This window comes from Eumetopias jubatus, unplaced genomic scaffold (genome assembly GCF_037043125.1).
Source record: "Eumetopias jubatus isolate StellerSeaLion01/CBP00866 unplaced genomic scaffold, mEumJub1_p1.0 scaffold_1, whole genome shotgun sequence".
NCBI classification, from domain to species: domain Eukaryota; kingdom Metazoa; phylum Chordata; class Mammalia; order Carnivora; family Otariidae; genus Eumetopias; species Eumetopias jubatus.
The window spans coordinates 209,747,233-209,764,840 of record NW_028274807.1 but is presented as its reverse complement, the minus strand read 5'-3'; the positions used below and the strand labels follow the sequence as shown (position 1 = coordinate 209,764,840).

The following is a 17,608-nucleotide window of genomic DNA, read 5'->3' as shown; positions in this document are numbered from 1 at the left end:
GAAGGTGGCTGGAGCGCCCCCATCCTGGGTGGAGAAGGGGTTACCAATCCCATCAGACACCCAATCCATCCACACACCCCAAGACCCAGCAGAGGATGCTCCAAAGAACCGGATTACCAGAAAATTAAATGGTACCTAATTTTTTTTTCCTTTTTTTTTTTTTTTTTTTTTTTTTTAAACAAATGGCTTCCAGAGACCTGCTGGAGTTTCACAGGGTAGGGAAGCCAGCAGAGTTTATGGAATGTGCACCAAGTGCCCCTCGGAATAGAGGCAGGGCCTGACCCTGTCTGGAGAAGACACAGGGCTATGATGGGATTGGGTCCAGGGCCCTGCAGGGATGAACAGAACAAGCCCCGGGCTGTAGGAATCCAGTCAAAGCCCCACAAAACTCCCAAAGGGGCCCCCAGAAAAGTAAAAGTAGGGGAGAAAAAAAGGAAAACACTAAGGGGGCTGCAGGGCCCAGTTCAGTTTTGAGGCCAACTGGGAAGTAACCACACCCCCTCCTCTAGGAGTGCCTCCCGCACCGTGACTGCACCCCCAACCAATCCCAGAAGGTCCCCTGGAATCACTGCCCGTCTGGTGGGGTCTTGTAGCCCACTGGGAGCTGTGATGAACAGGAAGCTCCAGGGACAGAGAATGGGGTCAGCGGGGGTACCACGTTCTCCTCCTCCAAAGCGCTTCATTTCCTTCTTGCTGGCAGAGCCTAAGCTTTCATCCTCTGTCCCCCATCGATTAAAGGCCCCGCCTGCAGCCCTCGAATTAAAACTCAGGCTGGAACCTGAGAGGAGGGCTCTCAGAAGCACAGAGAAACGGGCCGCCCTTGAAACAGACTTGCTTATGGAGAGACACAGGGGGCAGGGGGCAGCAGCTCCGGCTGCCCTCAGCTCTCTTCAGGAAGAAGGCCCTGGCCCAGTGTCTTCAAAAGTCACTGGAGCACAGCTGCGGGGGAGGGGGGGGAGGAAGGGGGGACAGGGGGAGGGGAGAAGAAAGGGCAACCTCTGGCCAGACCCAGCCCCTCTGGCCGTCCCCGCTCTTCTGGCTGGGACCGAGCAAGGGGGCCACCCAGGCTGTGGCCGCCACCGAGCTGGCAGGAAGTGTGCGGAGCAGGTCCCGAAGCGTGCGCGTGCTGACTTGGCGGCCTGGAGACGGCCGTCCTCTTCCCCCGCCCCAGGGGCCCGGCGGAGGCCCCCAACCCACCCAGCCCTCCCCAGTCACCAATGCCGGCAAAACAGCAGAAGCTTCTTAAACTCTAGATGCAGGTTACACGGAAGGCCTCACGGGTTAACTCAGGGGTTCACTAATTCTACTGTCTCCATGCAGTCGGGGAAATGGGGGGGCGACCGGCCCAGCCTGGCAGGCTGCAGCGCCGTACATGCGTGTGTCCGCGGGTGTACGTGCGAGCGTACGTGTCTCTACAAGGACCCCCCTCCCCGCCTGCTTTCCCCTTGCCTCAGCCTGAGCCGGGATTGCTCGGCCGTGTTGAATCTTCCCTCCCGCGAGGCTGGCCCAAGGGGGCTGCCTGAGGTGACCCCGACTGAGAGCAAAGGGCCCTTGCTGCCAAGAAGTCCCACCCCCCCTCCCCTGTTTGTAGGATGAGTGTGGAGACCCCACCCACCTGCCCGCTGGCCGCCAGGCCACACACACCCACGGCAGGTAGGTGGACGGGGAAGGCGTCTGGATTTGGGTCCCGCTCACTCCTCCCTAACCCCCCTCGACCAGGGCACGGCGACTTCTGGACGCAGCGCGCTCCCCAGCAACCCCTCCAACGACGCAGACAGAAACCTGTGGGGAGAGGGGGGGGTCAGGGCCTGCACCGCCCTCCCCCAACAGCAATGGCCCGCGGGCGCACAGCCTCCTCACCTGGCAGTCGTGCCGCTCGTCTAGACCCCATAGAAGGCAGCCAGCCTCTCCTTGAGCAGAGGCGGGAACTGCTCTGAGAACTGCTGCCAGTTCTCCTCCCCAACTTGGTCTTTGAAGCCGTGGAGAATCTGGGGGGAGGCGAGGGGTGAGGCCCGCCCCAGCGCGGAGCCGTCTGAAGGCAGCCTCTCCCCCCAGAGGCACCCCCCCCCGCCCCGCCCCGCCGGCCGCTCCTTCCCAGGAGCTCACCTTATAAAACATGTCCCGAAGGTCATCCTTCGGGCTCACCCAGGAGGCTACAGCGTCGCAGAAGAAAATAAAGTCCTGAAACGTGACAGGTCCTGTGTGAGGGGCCGCCCAAGCCCTGCCCCGGCGCCTTCCCTCCGAGCCCGGCTGCCCCAACCTGCACAACGCCCCCGGGGTTGACGCCTATCATCATGCAGATGCCTCGGAAGGCCGAGTCCTTCTCCTCATTGTCCCTGATGTTCCTGAGGGACGTGCACCTGCGGGGGAGGCAGGCGGCAGGCAGTCAGCGGGTGGGCGGGGGCAGGGCAGGGCAGCAGGCCAGCGGGGCGGGGGGTGGGGCACGTGTTATCTACGTGGGGTGGAGGGGGGGTGTTTCAGCAGGTGATGGGCTGGGACGGGCATCTGGGGGTGGACACAGACAAGGGAACGGGTCAGGCCCCCCTCCCCCCCAACCCCACCCTGCTGCCCCGCCCACCAGACACACAGGCCCCACACGGGGGGTGGGGGGGGCGGTGCACACACACCAGGGCCGGATGAACTGCTGCAGCATGGGTGCCACCTCCTGTGGGCACACGTAGCCCAGGCGGCCGATGGTGATGGCTGGAATGGCAGAGGGACTCGTCAGGCGACCTGCAACCCCGAGCGGCCCCGGGACGGTACGTGGCGGGGCCTCTGGCACGAGGCACCAGCCCCGCCCCGGGGGGCCCCAAGGGAATAGGCCCAACCAGGGTCTCCCCAAGGCATCTTCCCAGAACCCCTGCCAGGTCTTTCCAGACACCTTCCCTGGTCCTTTCCCAAGGTCTCTTCATCACTACCCTCCCAGCTGGGAAGCCCAATCCCAGGTAAGGGGACAGCAACTGCTCAGGCCTGGTGCCCACCTGTGTTTTCCAGCAGTGTCTTGGGTGTGTTGGGCCGGTTGATGATCTCCACCAGGTTGTTGAGGACCATCTGCACGTAGGGCTGCATCTCCGCCCCTGGGGGACCAGTCAGTCAGAGCCCCGCAGAGCCCATACCACCCATGCTGACCCCCAGCTGCATCCAGACATTGGCCAACTGCAACCAGTGAGGAAACAAAGAACATTCTCCAGCTGGTGCCCGGCTCAGGACCCGTGGCCAACCAGGGACAGACCCACACCTTCCAAACACCAGAAGCTTCCCTGAAGTCATTGCTCAACACCAGGGTTAGACAACATTACCCAGATTCCCGAGGGGAGGAGGGGGAGAAGGGAGGCAGCGGCCAAAATCTCCCCACCAATCCCAGTGGGCCTTTCAGCCAACTGCACGGGGTGGGAGACCACAAACAATCCAATCAGAATAGGCCTCCTGTTCGGCCTCTTTAGAAGAACCAACCATAGGTGCCCTTTCAGCCATTTGGCAAGATCCCTGAGGAAACGACTCAGAGATGTCTTCTCGCACACCCAACAGCAGCGATCCTCAAGAAGCCCCAGGGCTCTCTTACGGGGACCTGTCAGGCGGAGCCCAGGTCCTGCCCCCGGCGGGGAACAGGCCAGCGAGGGGCGAGGTGCAGGGCACTCACCCATCTGCATGCAGATCTCGCCAATGGCCCAGGTGGCATTGTTGCAGACAGAGATGAACTCAGGGTTCAGGTTGGTGCCCAGGATGGGCATGAACTCAGCTGGTGGGGAGAAGGAGGAGTGCTGAGCAGGAGGGCCAGCCAGGGTGAGCTCCTGAACCTGGCCGGGCAGACCCCATCAGACAGTACGAATACAGCCCAGTTTGGTCACTGTCCTCCCAAAATCATTTCTCCATCATCTGAGGCCAGAGCTGGGGTCATGGGGTCATGACAAGATGGGTGTCCTACCGATACAGGGCTTGACATGGATGAAGCAGGCTTTGGTGAGATCTCCCAGGAGCGCGAAGGAGCTCTGCCGGACCTCAGGCATTGAGTCCTGGGGGGAGGGGGTCAGAGCAGGGTCAGTCCCCGCCCCCCAACCAGCTGGGGTCCCAACTAATCCCTCAGGGCAGGGTAGCTGGGGGAGCAGTCCCCGGGGCATGGCCTGACCCCGTCACTTCCCATCGCGGGCCCCATCTGTAAATCTGGGACTCTGGGCACACTGAGCCATAGCAGCACCCCTGCCCTGCTCAGGGTACTGCTATGGCAGGGAGCAGGCCTAACCATCCTAACACACTGGGCACGGACGTGTGTAAAGCTGGAAGGGCTTCCGCTTTCATGTTTCCTTCTGATTTTTTTTTTTTTTTAAGTAATTCCCATGCCCAACGTGGGGCTATAACTCATGACCCCAAGATCAAGAGTCACAATCTCCACCGACTGAGCCGGCCAGGGGCCCCTCGTTTCTCTTTTTAATTTTCTACATTGTTAGCTTATTCAGTAAGATTTGACTCACATCTCACTTAAATCACTTTTTAAAAGAAATACAAGCTTCCCCCCCCCACCCCTGGTGGGTCCCTTTCTCCAGATGTCCTATGGGCACCACCAGGGCCCCAAGTCACCCCAGGGGGGCCCACACGGGCTGCCAGAGGGCTTCCCTGCAGTCGGAGGGCTTGCAAGGGGCCCACCCACCTGCATACACTGGAAGAGCAGCGTCATGATGTTGCTACGGGCCACCAGCTGTTCCACATGGCCACCCAGGCCCTCGGCCAGGCCACTGAGCAGGTCCAGCGCCACAATCATGAAGTCCTTGTCAGGGGCCTCGTACTGCTCAGGGTGCTGGGTGTACATCTGGGCACATATGGGGGGGGGGGCAGGTAAGGGCAGTGGGCCCGGGCGAGGGCAGCCACCGAGGAGCGGGCGGTGGGGCAGGGGTGGTGAGATGCTTTTACCATGGCCTGGGCCAGAGTCTTCTGCACCAGGGTGACACAGCGCTGGTAGACGGGCTCGCAGTAGGGCAGGAAGCCACTCTGCAGGGCAGTGGCCACCGATGACAGGCACTGGTCGGGAGAAGGGCAAGAGAGGTGAATTCGGGAAGGGTGGAGCAAGGCTTTGGGAGAGGTCCGGGAGCCCACCCACCTCCAGCAGAGGGAAGAGGTCCTTGTCTTCATCCTTGAGCTCGTTCCATTTCTGGATCAGCGGAGGCATCAGCTTCTGGATGTATTCCTGGAGAGGGAGTATGAAGTTGGGGCTCCCAGGGGTGGGGGGGCAGCCTGGCAGCAGCGGGGCTCCCTGTGACTCAGAGGCACCTACTGCCTGAGTGATGAGGTCTGATCTCCTTGCTGGGGCTCATGGGGCCCTCCGAGGCCTTGCCATCCAGCCAGATCTCCAGGCCCGTCTTGTCCATTCCCTTCTCTACATCCCTAGCCCTGCCCACCCCGCTCGGCCAGGATCAACAGCTCCCCACTTCTGCAGGCCCCTGAGCTTCCCCAGCACAGCACTTACCAGGCTGTCTCAAAACTCTTTCCCCGACTAGACTGGGAACAGGGCGAGGGCAGGGTCTGCCTGCCTGCCTGTTGAGGTCATGGCCATGTCCCTGGCGTGCAACACCGGGTCACTGCCAGGTCACTGGACGCAGAGGGGCATGAGGCTGAAGAGAGGCAGATGCCGTGGGGTCTCACCGGCTGGTTGAGGTGGTGGCCCACCGAGTCGGCCAGGGTGCCGATGGCGTCGTAGAGGATGAGCAGGTTCTTGTGCTGGTACTTGCCAAAGGCGAAGACAAGGGTGTCCAGGATATAGCTGAGGTAGGGCACCAGCTCTGTGCAGGCCTCCTCCTCCAGGGTGGCGAAGGCACTGGAGTGGGTAAGGGCTTTAGTGGGTGGCCACAGGTGGGGCTGGGCCTGGGAGGGGGGGAGGCATGCCCCTGGGATCAGCCAGTACGAATACGTGAGAAATCAGCATGATGTCAAGGGTCGTGAATGTCATCACTTCCCAGAAGGCAGCCGGTGGGGCAGGGGTGGGGGCTGTGGGGCCAGGTGTCGAAGGTCACCTGCAGGCTGCCTCCTGCACCCTCTTGTTGCCATCCAGGATGCGCTTGAGCAGCTCTGTCATCAGAGGCTTGAGGTGCATGTCGGGCGGCTGGCTGACCACCCAGTGGGCGTAGCGGCTCAGCGTCCAGCAGGCAATGGAGCGGACCAGGGCCTTCTTGTCCGACAGGCACTGGATGAGGTGCGGGATCAGCTCAGGCAGGTAGGGCACCATGCCCTGCATGCAGCCTGCAAAGACCAGCACAAGGGCAAGCCTGAGCCCAGCTGGAGCCAGCCACAGCCACCCTCCTGGGGAGAGCTCAGCGGCATCTAACAGGATGGGGACACTGAGGCTGGGAGGTAAAATCACAGAAACAATGGCTCAGTCACAGAAACGGTGGAAGGCAGGGCCAGGTTGGGAGGCAGCATCAGAACCAGCCTTTCCCCTCCATCTGCACCACCTGCCATAGTCACTCATGAATTCAGACAGCCGGGCAGCACAGTGACCAAAATGGACAGAAAACACTTTTCCTTTAATTCTTTAAATTTTATTTATTTTTACTTCTTTATTGTATTTCTTTATTTTTTTTAAGTGGGCTGCGTGGAGCCCAGCGTGGGGCTTGAACTCAGGACCCTGAGATTAAGGCCTGAGCTGAGATCAAGAGTTGGGACACTCGACCAACTGAGCCATGCAGGCACCCGTCTTTCCCTGTTTTGTTTTTTTTTTAAACTTAAGCTCTATACCCAATGTGGGGCTCGAACTCACAACCCCAAGACCAAGAGTTGCACGCTCCACCGACTGAGCCAGCCAGACACCCCAAATACTTTTCTTTTGAAACATTTCTTGGATGTTTGTTTTCTATTTTTCAGCTTTTTTTAAAAAAAACTGTGAACAGGGCGCCTGGGTGGCTTAGTTGGTTAAGCGACTGCCTTCGGCTCAGGTCATGATCCTGGAGTCCCGGGATCGAGTCCCACATCAGGCTCCCTGCTCCGCGGGGAGTCTGCTTCTCCCTCTGACCCTCATGCTCTCTTTCTATCTCATTCTCTCTCTCAAATAAATAAATAAATAAAACCTTTAAAAAAAAAAAAAACTGTGAACAGGGGCGCCTAGGTGGCTCAGTTGGTTGAGTGTCTGCCTTCAGCTTGGGTTGTGGTCTCAGGGTCCTGGGATCGAGCCCGCATCGGGCTCTCTGCTCCACAGCGGGTCTGCTTCTCTCTCTGATCTCTCGATCTTGATCTCCCTCAAATAAATAAAATCTTTAGGGGCGCCTGGGTGGCTCAGTCGTTAAGTGTCTGCCTTCAGCTCAGGTCATCATCCCAGAGTCCTGGGATCGAGCCCCACATCGGACTCTCTGCTCTGTGGGAAGCCTGATTCTCCCACTCCCACTCCCCCTGCTTGTGTTCCCTCTCTCGTTGTGTCTCTGTCAAATAAATAAATAAAATCTTAAAAATAAATAAATAAATAAATTCTTAAAGAACAAAACAAAACAAAACCGTGAACACATCTCTTGTTTGGAGAACACAGACAATATAATAACACACCACCTAATAATTCAAGACCCAAGATCTATTTTTACCAGTTGTGGGTCAATTTCTCTAATTCTTTTCCCATTGAAATCTTTTCCCAGAACACCTCGTGAAGCCCGTTAACGTATGCACACGTGTTACCGTAACATACCCTGCGCTTATTATAGAAAAAAACCTTTCCTTGAATAAATTTTAAAAACTCTCCAGGGTGGAGGCTCCTGCTGCCAGGTCTGAACCTTCTATGACAGGCCTGGATGCTGAGGTGGTCACTAGTGACGCGGGTAACACGTTCCATGTTCCCGTTCACCCAGCTGCAACATGGGTGGCCGGGGAAGTGGTATAAATCTCTCCGCCCCCCGTCCCCCATCTGTGCACCCCCACCTCATCAGGCGGGCGCCCCCGTCCCCCATCTATACGCTTCCACCTTATCAGGCGGGCCCCCCAGCCCCCATCTATGCACCCCTACCTCATCAGGCGGGCCCCCCATCCCCCATCTGTGCACCCCCACCTCATCAGGTGGGCCCCCATCTACGCACCCCCACCTCATCAGGCAGGCCCCCCATCCCATCTATGCACCCCACCTCATCAGGCGGGCCCCCCGTCCCATCTATGCACCCCCACCTCATCAGGCAGGCTGCCCTTGGTTAATGCCGTAGTCGTAACTGTGCCGACAACCCCACAGAACTGCTGTCTGTGAGAATTAAAGGGAGGGCTTACATCGTGGGCCTGGGGGTTCCATTCAGGCCCAGCGGCTGAGGAGGAGATTCAAATCCCCGAGCTGTGTGGTGGGGGCTGAGCAGGCCTCTGAGAGAGAACCTGCGGCTGGGGTCCACCGGGCCGCACGGCTACACAACACAGCCCGGCCCGGACTAGCTCCACAGTCTCCCGCCAGCACGGGGCTCCGAGGTCGCCAGTGGGGCACTCACCCTCAGCGATGGCGCCCAGCACCAGGATGCCTGACTCTTTGACCACCCACTCAGGGTGGAAGAGGAGACCCTTGAGCAGGGGGAGTAGGTGGGGCAGCAGTTCCTCCCGGAAGACGTTGGCCAGGACGTCCAGCGCAGCTGCCGAGCACTTCCCTGGGACGGGGGAGGGGAAATGTGGGGGCAGGCTCAGGGAGGCCCTTTGGACAGGCTGCCAGCCTCCTAGACTGTACCCCCCCAAGGATCAGAGATCATGATTAGAATCTTCACGATCTGCTCTGAGTAGGCCTCTCATCACCTCCCAAGAGGCAGCCCCTGGGCTTGCTGCCTTCCCCCAGCACCACCAAGCCCCCAGAGGCCAGGCCACGCACTCAGATTCCAGTCGGACAAAGCATCGTCATCATCATCATCCTCCGCGTCCTCTGAGCCATCAGGCCGCTCAGCCTCATGGGGCAGCGTCACTGTGCGGGACTTATGGAAACGTGGCTTGATGTCCTGCTCACTGTCGGGGACTGCCTCGTCCTCCTCCACGTCGCCCTGTGGGGCCGGGCAGATCACTAAGCACCACTGGGAAACCCAGCCTCAATGCCCCAGCCCTCACCTGCCCGTTTATGCCTGGCGGGGGGCCCTGACTGACCTTGAGCAGAATGATGTCGATTTCTGAGTACTTCATTCCATTTACCAGGATGGGGATCAACCTGTTGGGAGAGAGGCTGCTCATTGGGATGTAGGGGCCCCCGAGGGGGGAGCATCAAGGAGCCAAGGAGCAATGTATGGAACTTAGGGGCATTATTCTGACCTAGTTTTAGCCACTGGGACTGGGACAAAGCAGACACCACTCCTGGCTCCACAAGCGGGTTCTTGACCCAGACCTGGCCACTCAGGGAATTCCAGACCTCCGAATACACCAAAAAGCTTAGAACAGTGTCTGAGCCCTAGCATACTGTAAGGCAAGGAGGACTTACGGCCCTTCCCTGGGATGGGCCAGGTCAGATGAGCAAATAGGCAGGGCAGCCCATCTCCCCAGCTGGAGCCCATGCACCTGGGAATTGGAAACTTTGATGCATGACTCAGGGATAGGCAAAGTGATCCAAGTTGGTCAAGGAGGGTCAGCCCTACGACTTGTGCTGGAGATACTGGTTGAGAGAGAATTTCTTTCCTCTGAGGTTCCTAAGCCTGAAGGTAGTAGAAGGCCCCAGCACTACCAAGGGGGAAGGTCGTGCCCGACAACACGTAGGGCGTAGGTCTGAGACCACACAGACGTCTTTTATATCCTTTTGAGCATCTGGATCCAGCTATGCCCAAAGCCTTTGTCAACTTTTCATTTTTTTCACCTATAACTTACCTAATTTTTAAGTCATTAAAAACTATCTTATCATTTGCCAAATCAACATACACAGGGACAGAAAGTAAACGGAGATAGAGAACACAGACTGAGAGCAACACAGGAGATAACCAAAGGGTCAGCAGAGCACAGAGAGGGGTGGAGGCTGAGGCGGGGCAGAGGGCAGGGGTGGCACTCACTGGACCAGGTGGGAGGCCAGGACTTCTTTGCAGATGGGCTGCTCGGCCAGCGTCAGCCAGAACTCACAGGCCTCCAGGGCCACGTTCTCATCGTGGTCCTGGGTCCTCTGCAGCATGTACTAGGGCAGGGTGGGAGAAAGGCTAAGGCCCGGCCCGGCTAGGGGTGCCCTCCCCACCTGTTGCCCGCCCCACAGAACACCTGGGCCTGCCTTGGTGCTGCACACCTGGATAATGCTGTGCATGTGGGGGATGAGCCTGTCGATCCGCACTTCCAGCAGCATCACCAGGGCACGGCACACGTTCTTCCGCACCTCAGGGTCATCGTCCACGGCCAGGGCGAACAGGTGCTGCAGGGAAGGTGGGATCAGCTGCAGCACGGCCCTCGGCCCTTGCCCTGGTCAACCCCGGCCCGGCAGCCCACCTCGATGAAGGTGTCAATGTTGTCCATCAGTGCCTGGGCCCGGTCCATGATGAACTGGTTCACGCAGGCGATGGCATGGGACCTGGCGGCAAGTGGGCACCTGGGTCAACCCCGGCCCCACCCCCTCCAGGCCCCCCTCCCCGGGGAGCCACACCCACCGGATCTTTGGGCTGCAGTGCTTGAAGAACTGTAAGAACTTGGGGATCATGATGTTGAGTGGCCTGTTGAGGGCATCACTGTCCAGGAGCTCAGACGAGTCTTCGCAGATCTTCTGCAGGGCTCCAAAGGCTCCCTGAGGTGGAGAAGAGTGGGCAGACAGCCGTGAACCCCAGTCCCACCCCAGCTCCCACCCAGGTGGGCCACAGCTAGTCACCTACCTCACAGGTGTTGTAATCCTCCGAGTTGAGCAGGTTGCACAGCTGGGGCAGCAGCTCGGGCCACATCTGCAGCTCGCCCTTGGAAGCGATGGTGGTGATGAGAATGCCTGGGGCAGCCGGGAAAGGACGCTGCCTCAGGCCGCGTGCTAGGTGCGGGCCTGCCGCGCACTCGCTCCGCTGGCTCGCAGGCTGTCCAGGCACAGTCCCCCAGAAGCCCTACACGCTCCTTTCAAGATCCTCTGAGCCTTACTGTAAGCCAGCTCCGTTGCAGGCCCTGGGATGCAGCACAGAACTAAACACAAAATCCCTGCCCCTGGGGGCTGCTTGTCTAGTGAGAGAGGCTTCCAGGTAAAAATAAATGAGCAAAAGACCTGGGAGGCTAGATGCTGAAAGCTAAGGGGGGTCATTAAAGCAGAAAAGACAGCTGGCAAGGGCTGAGGTTGAGGGCAGCAATTTTATTTATTTAAGTTTATTAATTTCTTTTAGTAATCTCTACACCCAACGTGGGGCTTGAACTCACGCCCCCGAGATCAAGAGTCTCATGCTCTTCTGACCAAGTCAGCCAGTCGCCCCATTTTAAAATGGGTGGCCAGAGGAGGCCTCACCCAGGTGATACCTTGCTATGTGAGCAAAGACCTGAAGGAGATGAGGGACAAGCCATCCAACTCCCGGGGTCAAAAGCATCCCAGGCAGAGGGAATGGCAGGTGCGAAGGCCTGGGGCAAGGGCAGGCCGGGTGTGCTCCAAGATGGGTGAGGAGCGAGAGGGGCTGGGCTGAGCAGAGCGGGCTGCGGGGGGGGGGGGGGGGGGGGCAAGTGGGAGGCGGCGAGGGCTGAGAGGTGACAGGCTCAGGTTTTGACAGCCCACAAAGCCCTGGGGACTTGTACTGCTGAGCAGAAGCCCAAAAGCAGCCTGCAATAGGTATGCACAGCTCAAGGGCCGAGACGCGGTCTGGTAGCGGAGCTGAATTCAGGTGAGGGCGGTGCAGAGAGTGTACTGAAGCCAAGAGGTGGCAGTGTTTCCCCAGCAGGGGTAAAGCTGGCCCTGCCACCTCTCCAAGAGGACCCTGCCTCCTGCTTCTGCTGGGGAAGGCGTTACCTGCGGGAGGGAGACCGTGAGGACTGGAAGTGCAGTCCCAGTCCCAGGCCCAGCCCTGTCTGCGCAACCTTGGCCACATGGCCTGACCTCTCTGTGGCTCAATGGGGGATAAAAGCACAGGCCCCTAGGACTACTGGAAGTTTCGATACCTTAATTCAAACACTCAGAGCAGAACCCGGCTATCTAGTGAAGTTGATAAATCTGATCCCTCTGTTGGCCTCACAGGGGGTGTTGTCAGGGCTAAGGGTAGCAGGCCCCAAGATCAGGACTTCTAGCAAGCCAGTATCTGGCTCAAATTTAAGACTATTTTTCTGTCTTTAGCACACGTTTTTAAGGTTCCCTTCCCTTTACCGCATGCAAATGTCTTTTCATCTAAAAGTCGTATACAACTTTCTCCTAAAACCAACTTTTTAAAGTTGACGTTAAAGAATAAAAATGTAAGTCGATTTTATACCAACTACATCTCAATAAAGGTGGGGAAAAAAAGCAAGTCAATGACAAAGAACTGGGTTGGTGTTTCTCAGTAGTGAAGACGCGTGAGGTGAAATTGCTGGAGAATTCTCAGTTGTCCTTATGTTAACTTGCTCAGGCAGCCCTCCGGGAGTCAGGAAGGCTCCAAACACAAACCAAACTCCCATTTCACCTCATCATTATTGGTGAGGATTAGCTGAAGACACCAAACTCCACAAGATTGGGGGGGGGGGGCTCATCTTCTAATGTGCTATACCCTCAGGACCTAAACAGAATTCTGGACATGGAGTGACTGCCTCCAAAGTGAGAATGGCTGCTTCAGGAGGGAGTGGTTCAGAGCACAGACCTGCACTGGTCGCTTTTGAGCTCTGCTACTTACCAGGTAAGTCCCTCAACATCTCTGTGCTTCAGCGTCCTCATCTGTAAAATGGCAACACTAACAGTGCTACCATCCACGATACTGCAGTCGTCAGTGAATCGATACCCTTAACACAGTGAAAAGCTCCTTTGCCGAGAGTAAGGACTTGGGGCACCACTCGCTCTCACCTATGGTAGCTCGGATGAGTGAGGAGGCATCGCCAATGTTGTTGAGACACTCCTGTTTGATGAAGTCGGCCACAGGTGGCGGAAAGCTCTGGTAATGTGCCTTCACGTTGTTCTTGAGGATGAGACCACTGAGGGAACGAGTTGGCTCATCTGGGGGTGGAGGGCAGAGGGTCAGGGGAGCACAGAGGAGAAAGCAGGGTCCCGCCCGAATGGAGGGGCACTGAGAGCATACCTTCCGACTTGAGTCTGGTCAGGACAAAGATCAGGTAGTTGTTGAAGTCGGGAAACTGGTTCAGTTGTTTGAGTTTCTGCCAGGTTGTTAAGGCACTTGGGAGACAAGGGCCTTCCCCAGGTGGGTCCCCTTACTGTCATGTAGCTAAAATCCCTTCTGACCACTGGGACCAGGCGGACAGCTCCTGAGACCCCACCTGTCAACCCCCATGCCAGAACAACACAGCTCTGCAGGCACACCAAAGTCATCCAGCGGGTGGAAGAGCACACCTGAGCTTCCCATCCACTCTCGGAGACCTGGCCAGAGCAGGAGAGGGTTGGCAGAGCCGCACTGTCGGACCAAGGCAGCTGCTACTCGGTCCTGCTCATGAACAGTCCCATGTTGCCTGCTTTTTTAAAAAAGACGGGAATCCATATTTTCAAGTAAAACTTGCTGATAGTTTAAATACCTTAAACTTTAACTTACTTTAAGCATCAACTGGGAAAAAGAAATGTTAACCATAAACCTAAACAAAAACTAAGTGCCAGCCAAACGTGTTCCTCCCCTCCCCCACAGGGCCACATTTCCTCTGGAAATGGGACCCAAGAATTCTAATACCCCATTCTCTGCCAAAGCTAGCTCCTGTCATAAGAGAGTCTGGGAATTAGGGAATCCGCCCCTTCCTCTGGCCTTCAGGGGCTGCAGATGTCTGCCCTGTTCCCCCTAGGCCTGGAAGGAAGGAAGGAAGGATACGTCCTGCACGATGCGCTGCGTGGCTGTGTTGGGCGACTGCGAGTCTTTGAGCAGCTGCAGGACCTGCTGCAGGCCCTGCTCATCTGGCTGCCAGTCCATGGCGCAAGGTGAGCTGCGGGGGTAGGGGCTGGGGTCAGCGCTGGGTTCCGGGGCCCCCGTGTGAGACCCGCGCTGAGACCCCGTGAAGTGGCTGTAGCGGCAGCGCGACGGGAGCGCCCTCGGCGGACAGGCGGAGGCCGCCGATCCACACCAGCCCAAGTGCGGGGTCCCCTCCAGCTGCGCCATCCACGTCCGCGCAGTCTCGGGCTCCGGAGCGCAGGTGAGGGGATATGGAAGCCGGCCGCGGCCCTCATCGGGCCCAGCACGGAGCTTTCGTCCCAGGGCGGCCCATGCCGCCTCCCCCGGCTGCGGGCGTTATGACTTCCGCCAGCCTCACAGCCGCCAGGCAAGGCCCCAGCCACCTGTCCATCCAGGGGCCCTGCTCCAGACCGCGATAGCGCCCCGGTCCCCGTAGTCTCCCCGGTCCAAACACGGCCCCCAGAGAACCCTCTTTTTCCGAAATCCAGCCCTCAAGCTCCGCCAGATCCCAGCCGCCTCCTCTGCCTCGGTCTGGTCACTGAGCCTCCCAGATGCACGGTCCCAAGGTGCTCCAATCGTCCCGATCCCTGCCACCTCCCCTAATCCGCCCCTCCAAACTGAGCCGGATGCCAGACGCTCCTCTTTTTGGCCTAGCCAGTCTCCATCCAGAGATTCCCCTTAATCCGGGCCGAAGCAATCCCCGGACAGGTCCGAGTTGCCTCTCCGAACGAGAGCCAGCCAATCCCGCCCACCCCGTGAAAGATGACCCCTGGACCGGTCCCTGTCCCTTTCCCCAATCAGATCTGGCCAAGTCTCCCCCACTCCACCTCCTGCCCCAGTCAGCATTAACTCCTGCTAGCGGATCTCTGTTGTTTCCCCCCAATCAAGTTCGGCCAAGCCCCCCACCACCTCGAGGTGGAAACCCACTTCGTCCGATCTCTGCAGCTTCCCCCAGTTAGGCCTGGCCGAACACCTCCCAGAGCATTCCCCCCAACGGATCCTAGCGACGCCTCAAAGTCAGACCCAGCAAAGCCCTCTAGAACGAAGTCTAACGACCGTCCCTGTCAGGGTCCAAGAAGACCCCCAACTTTTCAATGAGGCCTTCCCCAACCAGATCCAACCAAAGCCCCGCCTAAATATCCCCCCACACACACACATCTGATCCTCACGACATCCCCCAATCAGGCCCTAAGCAGTCCCCAGGCGCTTCCCCCAGATCCCCTCCAGCCCGACCCCAGCCGCCCCACTGGCCCGATTCTCGAGGCACCGGGGTCTCGCCCGGCTCCGAGGCCCCACCCCCTAACCCCGGCTCGGTTTCCCCCTCCCCCGCCCCGGCCCGTTCTCGCTGCCTCGCGAATGGGGCCCAAACCGAGTTCTCGGCCTTTCCCGGTCAGGCGCGGCCCCGACGGCCGGGCCGCGCGCGACGCAGACCCGGAGCCCCGCGGGGGTCAACGCAAGCCCGGGCCCAGCCGGTCGGGCTTCGGGTAAGGCCCACTTACCCGGCCCCGGGTGGCAGCAGCGGCGCCTTGCGCTGCGGCTTCTCCTGAGACTCGCGCGGAAGGAGGGAGCCGAAGAGAGGGAATGAAAAAAAAAACAAACAAAAAAAAAAACGCGGCCGTGGATGAACCGTGGCGGCTTCCGTACGCCGTTCAAATTGGCCCAGCGGAGCCAATCGGAAGGCACAGCCGTAACACGTGGAACGGCACCGGGGAGACCGAGGCCCCGCCGAGACCTGGTCACGTGACCGAAGTGTAGGCGGCTCGCCTGGCCCCTCTGGCCGTTCGGTCTTCCCAGTATCTCGTTTTCTCAGCGTCTCTCACGCAGGCCTGACAGCAGCTCTTTGCTGGGAGCTGAGTTTGGTGGCGCGTGGGGACTTTTGGTATGTGGTGGACCCGTGAACTTCTCGGCCACAGCCAGTTGTGCCTTTCACCCCCTTCTCTACGAATAAAACTGGGCCTCCCCCCGCCACACGCATCCAGAAGGTGCCTGAGACGAGAACAGTAGGTGTCCTCAAGGAAAGATCGGAGGGGACTGAGCCTAGCGTGAATTTTAGACCCCAGAGACAAAGGAAGGACTAAGCCAGACAAAGGGGGTGCCTAAGATAGGTTGCGTTCCTGCACAAGCCTCTGCCACATTTTGTGTTATTTTCCAGTACTGTTTGATACTTTTTACAAGGATATGAGAAAAACCCACAAGGATATAAAATTCTAAACGAAATGAATAAACGCTGAAGCGAAAGGCCTAATCTCTTTCCCTACCTGGAGCTGAATGAGGTGAAACAACCCAGGAAAATTAGGCAAGGGCAGGGACATGATGAAAGACATCTTCATAATCCTTGCGCCATCTGAGGATAAAGTAGGGCACCTCTTTTAAGAGTGGAGCAGCAGACGAGGGAGAAGCTGGAGACCCTGGGGCCTCGGTTTCCCCCTTCCTGGCCAGGCTGATAAACAGACGGGCAACCTCCCGCCACTTGAGAGTCTTAAGTTTCCCCGCTAGTAAAATGGGTATAAGAATAGGTTGCTGGGTGAGAGATCATCAAGTTAAGCATTACCAGGCCTGCGGCAAATCATTCTTTAAAAACTTGGCTTTTACCGGGAGAGGCTCAAGGCCGTCCACTCACTGTATTCAGCCACGCCCTAAGCCAATATTTACTGAATTTAATCAACTAGGCCTCTGATCCCCAAGGACAACCCAGCCCTGTCTTGAGGGACTTTTTGGCTCCAGGAGTGGTAGGTCAATTTTTGCTCCAGCCTGGAGGAAGGGGATAGGTTTCTCAGCCGACTTCCCGTTAGCAAAGTCAGTCCCCCTCCGTTCATTCATGAAAAACAAGTACCTAAGACCTCTCCTGCCAGCCAGCACTGGGGACTTCCAGACTTGAAAAGGGTCGGCTGGTGCTTAACGCCACTCCGAGACTCCCTAAAGGAGCAGTCGGGTTTTCCTCCTTTGCGGACCGAAACCGGGCTGGAGAGACACGTGCAGAAAGCTGCTGCCTACGCATGCGCAATGGCCTTCCCTCGCATACGCTGAGGCGCGAGAACTACAAATCCCGTCTCACCGCGCGCCCGCGTCGCCGCGCTTAAGGATTCTGGCTGTGACTCAAAACCCGGTGGTCAGGAGACCCCCCCCCCGGAGGTGGGCGTTGAGCGGAAGGAAGAGTGATATTGAGGGACTGGGACTGGAAGTTTCGGGAGGTGTGCTAACAGTAGGAGTTTTCTGCTCAGGGTTGGGAGTTGCCCCAGATAAGGATCAGATGGGAAGAAAGCTGGAGATGCGCGAGAGAATTTAATGCTCACCCTCTCCTATTAATATGTCAAGTTTCCAGTGATTCTGCGCAAGCCTCAGGGGAGAGGAGAGTCAGGCCGAATAAAGTGACCCCTGCTGTTTTTGTGGTCCAGGGTATTGGCCCTCCTGTGATCACGGAAGTCTTTCTTCCTACCCCCAGCTAGTGGATTTGAGTTCTGAATCCAGGCTTTTCCCCCCATTTCTTTCACTTTACTTTACTTTTTTTTTTTTTAAGTAGGCTCCATGCCCAATGTGAGGCTTGAACTCAGGGTCCTAAGATCAACTGACTGAGACAGCCAGGCACTTCATATCCCTATTTCTTTTTTTTTTTTTTAAGATTTTATTTATTCATTTACGAGAGAGACAGAGAGAGAACAAGCAGGGGGAGAGGCAGAGGGAGAGGGAGAAGCAGACTCCTG

At 57.9% G+C, this 17,608-nt stretch overlaps 1 protein-coding gene and 2 non-coding genes across 6 annotated transcripts; all 3 read right to left on the bottom strand.

Moving 5' to 3' along the window:
- Positions 1–1,577: 1,577 nt before the first annotated feature.
- TNPO2 (transportin 2) lies at positions 1,578–15,483 on the bottom strand. Of its 4 annotated transcripts, none has more exons than XM_028088866.2 (25): positions 15,407–15,483; positions 13,830–13,941; positions 13,098–13,173; positions 12,866–13,015; positions 10,752–10,858; positions 10,533–10,666; positions 10,375–10,456; positions 10,178–10,300; positions 9,954–10,072; positions 9,067–9,127; positions 8,801–8,966; positions 8,433–8,585; positions 6,003–6,228; positions 5,635–5,806; positions 5,093–5,179; positions 4,906–5,013; positions 4,646–4,804; positions 3,926–4,013; positions 3,641–3,739; positions 2,982–3,077; positions 2,628–2,733; positions 2,261–2,360; positions 2,107–2,181; positions 1,861–1,988; positions 1,578–1,782 (listed from the first exon to the last, which is right to left on the bottom strand). In XM_028088866.2, the coding sequence occupies exons 2-24, from the start codon at positions 13,926–13,928 to the stop codon at positions 1,881–1,883; spliced, it is 2,694 nt and encodes an 897-aa protein (XP_027944667.1). In that variant the 5' UTR covers positions 13,929–13,941; positions 15,407–15,483; the 3' UTR covers positions 1,578–1,782; positions 1,861–1,880. The 4 variants fall into 4 exon arrangements, with proteins under 4 accessions (XP_027944667.1, XP_027944668.1, XP_027944669.1 ...); XM_028088867.2 differs by having other exon boundaries at positions 2,628–2,703; XM_028088868.2 differs by having other exon boundaries at positions 1,887–1,988; positions 2,628–2,703.
- Positions 3,809–3,884, bottom strand: LOC148165184 (small nucleolar RNA ZL2). Its single transcript, XR_015766937.1, has one exon. It is a non-coding gene; the product is annotated as a small nucleolar RNA ZL2 (small nucleolar RNA).
- LOC114197809 (small nucleolar RNA SNORD41) lies at positions 5,878–5,947 on the bottom strand. Its single transcript, XR_003606956.1, has one exon. It is a non-coding gene; the product is annotated as a small nucleolar RNA SNORD41 (small nucleolar RNA).
- Positions 15,484–17,608: the final 2,125 nt, after the last annotated feature.